Source organism: Numida meleagris, chromosome 6 (assembly GCF_002078875.1).
Source record: "Numida meleagris isolate 19003 breed g44 Domestic line chromosome 6, NumMel1.0, whole genome shotgun sequence".
In the NCBI taxonomy this organism is placed as follows: domain Eukaryota; kingdom Metazoa; phylum Chordata; class Aves; order Galliformes; family Numididae; genus Numida; species Numida meleagris.
The window spans coordinates 1,537,343-1,544,433 of NC_034414.1; the positions used below are offsets into that span (position 1 = coordinate 1,537,343).

Sequence of the window (7,091 nt, forward strand, 5' to 3'; positions counted from 1 at the left end):
GGCCCCTGTGAGCCCCCCCACAGGCTCAACGTGGTGCCTCTCTTTTGCCATCCCTGGCTTAACGAGCGAAGCGTCAATCCAAGAAATTAAACCCTGGTTGCCCTCATTTTGCTACCAGCACCGCGGGGACCCACCTTGCCGATGACATCGTTGCGGCTCAGCCTGTCCTTGTCCATGACCGTGATGACGATGGTAGTCTCGCGCAGTCGCTCCGTGGGGATGTCAAAGGAGAAGGACTCATTGAAGACGGGGTTCAAGCACCGCTTCATCACCACCGTCTTCTTCTTCTCCACCCGCTTGTCCTTGTACATCAGCCACACCTTCACGTAGGGATCTGGGGGCACAGCGTGGCGCTCAGCCCCAGCCGGGTGGGGAGCACCATCCCGGCCCCCCGAGGCGAGCCCTGGGGATGATGCCCAACACGCCCGTACCTGACGTGCCCCCAATGTCCATGGCTTTGAGATTCCGTGCCTTGATGATGTTCACCACAATGGAGTTGGCGGAGGGGTTGTAGCACAGTGACAGCAGCAGCTCCCCTCGGCTGCCCTGTGGGGCACATGGAAGCTGTCAGGGCCTGGGGAGCCCTCCCAGCCCTCAGGCCATTCCCAGTGGGACATTTTTTGGAGCCATTGCCAGGGGGATGTTCTGGGGCCATCCCCACTGGGACATTTCTGCAGTCACCGCCATTGGGATGCTCTTGGGGCCGTCCCCAGGAGGATGTTTCAGCGACATCCCCGCTGGGACCTTATTGGGGTCATTCCTAGCAGGACATTGCTGGGGTCAGCCCTGGTGGGACACGTTGGGCCAACCTCAGTGGGACACTTCGGGGCCACCCCCAGTACATCCCTTTCGGGGCCAGCCCCAAGTGGGACATTTTCTACTCTTGTTGGGGGCAGAAGAAAGCTTTCATTTTAGATCTGCCTGAAATACCTCATTTTGACTCCAAATGAGGACTTAACCCTACTGGGACATCACAAGGACGGGCACGGCCCCCTAGGGACCCCCCCCTCCCCGTGGGTCTTACGCTGCCGTCGCTGCAGGGCTTCAGGTCCTTCCAGAAGGTCTGCATCTGGGTGAGGTCCACCTTGTTGAGGGGGATGGACACCTCCCCGATGGGGTCGTTACGGCTGAAGCGGTCGTAGTCCAGGACCTGAAGGTACAGCACCCGCTGCACCACCTTCTCGTAGGGGAACCCTGCGCCGGAGACGGAGGCCGTGAGGTAACACCCACGGGGGTCGGCGGCCCCTCTCCATCCCGTTCCCTTCCCAGCCCATACCTTCAAAGAGGAAAGTCTCGTTCCAGTGCGGGTTGAGGTTCTTCCGCTTCACCTTGGTCTCCAGCTTGTGCTTCTTGTCAGGTAGCAGGTAGATCTTGACGAAGGGGTCACTGGTGCCACTGAAGTCCTTGGCCGGCAGCTCCTGTGCCTTCATGATCTTGACGGTCAGGGTGGACTCCTGGAAGTTGTAGCCCACGCTGAACTGGATGCGGCCCAGGTTCTCCCGGCTGGAGCCGTCGTGGCCTTCGTCATCCTCGGAGCCCGGCGAAAGCTGTGAGGAAGGGACGAGGAGCAGTGAGCGGAGGCTGCTGTTCCTACCCCAGCTGCTCTGGCCTCGCCGCACAGAGCTCCAAGTGCTGGCTCCTCCAGCTCGGTGGCTGTCAGCAGGCATCAGCCCATCTCCCATCTCCCACCTCCCACCCATGGGCATCTCCTCAGCTGATCCCTGGCTCCGCTCCGCCGGAACGGGGAGCACCAATTAGCCAAATCCCTCCTGACAGCGCAGCCATCGTGTCCCCGCCACGGGGGCACGGCCAGCAAGCCATGACCAGAGGAGGGGCAGCCGACCCGCATCGCAGAGCCCCTTCCCACCCCAGGACCCACCATAAGCATCTCGCTGGTCAGGGAGTTCACGAGGTCGGAGACAGAGGAGCGCGGCTCCGTCTTGCGATCGGACTCATCCTGCTGTGTCTGCCCGGGCACAGGCGCCGTGTTCACCGCCTTGCCGCCGGCTGGCAACCTGTAGAGAGAGAAGGAGTGCCCTAGAGCGGGGCTGGAGGGGAGCAGGAGGTGCCCGCAGCACGGGGTGTGCCAGATCCAGGCTGCAAGACGCTGGCAGCCCGCAGCAGCCCGGTGCCTTGGATGCCAGCAGCCCAGTGCCAGCACGTGGGTCTCTCATGCCTGGCGTGCCACCAGTTTGGTATGGCGCAGCCACTGGTCCCCTCAGTGTGGCCGAGCCCGGTTGCTTTGCGCCACGGTGCCTGGCTGATAAGTGTCCCCTTTGCTGTCACCATTGACCCGGGGTCCTTCAGCCCCATCTGTCCCTGTCTGGATCCCAGGAGCTGGGCACGGAGTTGCGAATGGACGGAGCGGCAATGGGCACACGCCAGGACCACGCTGCCACGATGCATGATGGGGACATGGGCACAGAGTGGCAGGGACTGATCCAAGGAGGGGGGGGGGGAAGCGTGCCCTGGCTGTGGGGATAGCACACGGCACGGGGACACGCTGACAGACAGAGCACGGCGGTGCCAACCCTGGGGCGAAAAAGGCACGGGCATGCAGACACCCACCAGCACGGCAAGCACACGCAGCACTGATGGAGATGCCAGAGACCTGGGGCAGGGGGAGGATGGAGGAGGCACGGGGGCAGCCCCCTCGCACGGGCGCACGGGGAGGACAGAGAGAGCTGGGGAGGCAAAGTCAGGTTAAGAACAGAGCGAAGGTGGAGGGCTGGTGCCTGGAGCTGCCTGGTGGTGTGCGCCGAGCCAGCAAGAGAAAGGGAGGAAGAGCGAGAGAGGGGAGGAGGAGCATCTTCCGCAGCGGGCCTGGTGGGAGGGAAGGGAGAGAGGAGCGGGGTGCACGGAGAGGTCGGCCGCTGGCACGGGAGATGTGCTGTGGTGCTTCTCCGGGACGGGCTGCAAGGAAAGGAAGAAGCCGAGAGATGGGGACAGATGGACGGAGACGTCACGAGGCGCAGAGCTGTCCCTGCTGCGGGGCCACGGGATGGAGGAAAGGGATGGAAGTGTCGGTCATGCGACGGCGGCACTGGGGAACTTGCTAAAACATGGAGCGAAACCAAGGCGAGCGGGGTAAAAATAGCTGGTGGGAGAGAATGGGGCCGCTGCCTTCGCATGGCGATCGTGCCGGGGGGCACAGCCGCCCTCCTCTGAGGTGGCACTGCCACCAACGTGAGGACTCCCGGTGCCACTCGGGAGCTCGAGCTGGCCCCGCTAGGAGCCTCAGGGCACAGCTCCCACGGAGCCATCCCTGCGTGTGCACCGGGGCGCGGCGCGGCATTCTGGGGGGTCCCCTAGCCCCCGGCAGCGCATCCTCTCCTGGCACGGTGCCCTGAGCCCCCCGAGCATGCGGCCAGTGGCGATGAGGATGGGGATGGACGGAGGAGGGAAGGAGGGAAGGATGGGGAGGAAGGGGTCAGGGTGTGCTCGGCGTCGCCGCTCTGGCGGGGAGAGCTGCAGCCGTCGCCGTGCCCGCTGCCTGGCCGCTCCAACCTGGGCGCTCCGCGAGGCCGGCCGCCTCCTCCTCCTCCTCCTCCACCCTGCGTCTCGTCCTCCTGCAGGACTGCCCTCTTCCTTCCTCCTACCTCTTGTCCCCCTGAGCGTTCGGCTGGTTCGGCTGCGTCCCAGCGGGTTGCAGGTCGGGGATATTGGCAAAGTCATCTTGCTCTGAGAGTCCCAAAACCAGGGATAACACCACCATCCGGCCTTCCCTGCCCGGCGGGGAGGGAGCGAGGCGGGGGGAGAGAAAGAGAGAGGAGAACACAGCATCAGGATGGGGACCTCAGGTGGGGATGGACCGGGAGCGCGGCCCCTGCGGATGAGATGGCATCTGGGGGTGGGTGAGAGCTACGGGGTGACAGGGGCCGGTGGCATCCTGGGGCCACGATGGCACCGAGGTACCGAGTAAAGAGAGCAAAAAGCAAAAGCAGCATTAATGGCTCCGCAGCACGGTCGTAGCTCGCTTGGCGCGTCCCGGCTCTGGATGGGGGTCCCACGCAAACTGGGGCCGGAACCCACGGAAACAGGGAGCAACACGACCCTGGGGAGCCTCAGCTATAGATCAGGAGACCCTGGGGCATCAGGGGAGGTGACTCCAGGGAGGATGCAGAGGATGGGATATACCGAGCAGCGACGGCATCCCATGGCGAGATAAGGGGACAGCGCGCGACGAGATATGGGGAGAGCACACCGTGAGAGGCAGGGACAGCGTGGAGCACCCTGCAGCCTGAGCGGGCACCGATATCGGGGCCGTGAAGCTGGACACCCCACACCGGGGGGGACCGTCACTGCAGCGTCCCCGCATCCCACGGAGCCGAGCGGGACCCACGGGCACCGAGCCAGGTTGGGCGGGTGGGAGCCCTCCCTGAGCCCCCGCCGTGGGCTTTACCCAAGCCTGGAGGAACCGCCGGGGGGGGAAGGAGAAGCCCGCGAGCGAACTTACAGGAAGGACTTCATGTCCAAGCCACGGTTGCGGATTTGCCCCACCACGTGGTCCCAGCTGCCGGGGTTGGAGCGGCTCGTGCGCTGTTTGGAGCCCGCAGCGATGCCCTGGCGCACTTGGCCACCGCGGGAGCCCCGGGGGTTGCCGGCGCCGCCGGACGAGCTGCTGTGGGCCTGGAGGTGGCCCAGGCTCTGGCTGGTGGTCGGCTGGCTGTGGTTGCTGCGCTGGTGCTGGCTGAGGGGCTGCTGCAGGCTTTGCTGGCGCATGAGCGTGCGGGGCCTCTGGCATTTGGGGTCGCCTGCTGAGGTGGGGATATACTCAAGGGTAGTGGCTGTGGACAGGGTGGAGTCCTCGAAACTTAGGGAGAGGAAGGGCAGAGGAGAGGAGAGAAAGGAGAAGAAGGTGAAGGGGCAAAATTGGAGGAAGGAAAAGAAGAGAGTTAGCGAGAAGATGCCCCAGTGCAGGGAGCGCTCCGGCAGGGGCCAGAGGCTACAGCGAGCGGTTTCTCTGCCTCCCGGCCGCGGCACGGCCTCTCTGCGCTCCCGCGCTGCCATCTCACCACCGCCGCCTGCCCGGTGTGTGCTCAGCGCCCGCCCGATCTCGTCTGCCAGCTGCGTAATGAGGCCGCTGCTGTGGGAAGGCGGGTCCCTTGGTGCCACACCGGCGCCCGCTCACGTGCCGCAGCCGGCCCGCCCCGTCCCCGTTACCCCATCCCTCCCAGCACCGAGGCGCGCCGGGATGGCACGGCGCACCGGGATGGCACAGTGCACCACGCGTCCCCAAGGGTGAAGCCGGGCACGAGCAGAGCGCAACACGCAGCAGCGGCATGGAGAGCAGACAGGATCCCGGTGGGTTGGCACAGATGGGGATGCGCATTGCTGCCGGGCACCCTTGGGGATGCCCATGACTCTCATGGATGGGGACAAAGTGTGGCTCCGGGCGCTGCCCGCATGCAGAGCAGCTCGCGCGTGGCACGGTGCCGTCGCGCTGAATAAGGGCATGCAGCCCAGCCAGCCTGGCTAAAGCCTTGAGGGGGTCCTTGGTGCGGGGGGGAGCCTCCTTCAGAAGCAGCCCCCCTCCCACCCTCCCCAGCACCACGGTTCCTGCGTTGCCCAGAGGCCGGCGGGGCAAAGCTGTGCCGTTGTGCATCGCAGCAGCGGGGAGGCAGAGCTGCGGGGAGAGTAAATTTTATATATATATATATATATCTGTATATATATATATAAATAGTAATCAAAATTGAAAAAAAAAAAAAAAAAGAGATGAAGAAAGAGTGAGAGGTGAGAAAAAGAGAGAGAAGAGGGAGGGGAGTGGAGAGCTGGGACAGATCCGGCCCCGCGGCCCCCGGGCCCTGAAGGCACGTGGGGCACTGTGCCTCCTCCGCGCCCGCTGCCGACCTCCTTTCAGTTTCCTATCAAATCTGAAATTAGTTCCATTTACAACCTCTCCATCACGGGAAACTAAATCTGGCTCTGCTCGGCCCCAAGCCAGCTGGAGGCGCGGGATCTGCCGGCACCGCGCCACGTGGGAGGCGCACGGGGACAGGGCACTGCAGCCCCCAAACCTGTCCCCCTGGGGTCCTGGGGGACGCTGACTGGTTGGGAGGTGGTGACACCGGGAGGGCACTGACTGGCCGTGGGATAGTGCCACCAGAGGGCACTGAGTGGCTGTAAGACGGTGACACAAGGACGGCACTGAGTGGCCGTGGCGTGGTGGCACCTAACGCTTCCCGCATGCTTCCTGCCCAGGACGCCTTGCACAAGAGGAGCCCTGCCCCACAGCAACACCCGGACACAAGGAGACTGTTGCGCAAAGATGCCAAAAAATCAGAAGGCTTTGAGGGTGGCATCGCCATCCCCTTAACTCTGCCCATCTCCCTGCACCTGGCTCAGTGCATCCTGCAGAGCTCAGCAGCATCCGGCACAGCGATGTTTTTGGGATCTGAACTCAGTGCCCGGCGGAGCAGGGGCTGCTCCAGCCCCAGTTTGGGGAGGTGGGGGATACGGAGGCCTCGAGCCCGCGGCCAGCGACCTGCTGCCACCACTTTTTTTCCCCTAAAGCTCAGATAGTGCCCCGATGCACCCCGGCACAGGGTCGCACCGCGGATGGCACGTGGACGGCGGAGCAGCGCGTCCCCACGATGTCCCAGCGCCGCGGGGATGCGGGCGAGCGGCTCCCGGCCCCGGGCTCGGGGCTGGGGAGCATCCATCCGGGAAGGCCGTGCGTGCTCACTCACTTGGACAGGCTGAGCTTCCCTGCGGCCAAGTGGCTCTGCACCGTGTGCCAGCGGCCCCTCGCTGCCTTCCCTGCGCCGGGCTCGCTGTGCGCAGAGACGCTGCTCCTCATGCCATCCTCGGCGCACTGCTGCTTGTCCCCGGGGCGGCCGTCGCGGTCCCCGGCCAAGCCTGCGGTGGCCGACGCCGTCAGCTTAGCCCCTGATAACAGAGAGCCACTGGGCCGGGCCGGCAGACGGACCCCCCCAGGACAGACACGGAAAGGGGCCGGATGGACGGACGGACGGACGTGTCAGGGAGCCACGGTGTGCGGAGGGACAAGGAGGGGGGGACGGAGCCAGAGGCGGACAGACAGACAAGGGACGGACAGACAGAGAGAGAGAGAGAGAGACATCAGCACT

The 7,091-nt window shown here is 64.7% G+C and overlaps 1 protein-coding gene across 1 annotated transcript in view; it reads right to left on the reverse strand.

Moving 5' to 3' along the window:
* Positions 1-7,091, reverse strand: part of SYT7 (synaptotagmin 7) — a gene marked incomplete at its 5' end in the record, with an annotated part of 10,364 nt that overhangs the window by 1,526 nt on the left and 1,747 nt on the right. The window contains 8 exon segments of the mRNA XM_021401096.1: positions 135-334; positions 432-546; positions 1,025-1,194; positions 1,277-1,547; positions 1,880-2,015; positions 3,600-3,725; positions 4,457-4,813; positions 6,693-6,908. Of these exon segments, the coding sequence (XP_021256771.1) occupies positions 135-334; positions 432-546; positions 1,025-1,194; positions 1,277-1,547; positions 1,880-2,015; positions 3,600-3,725; positions 4,457-4,813; positions 6,693-6,908 (1,591 nt within the window).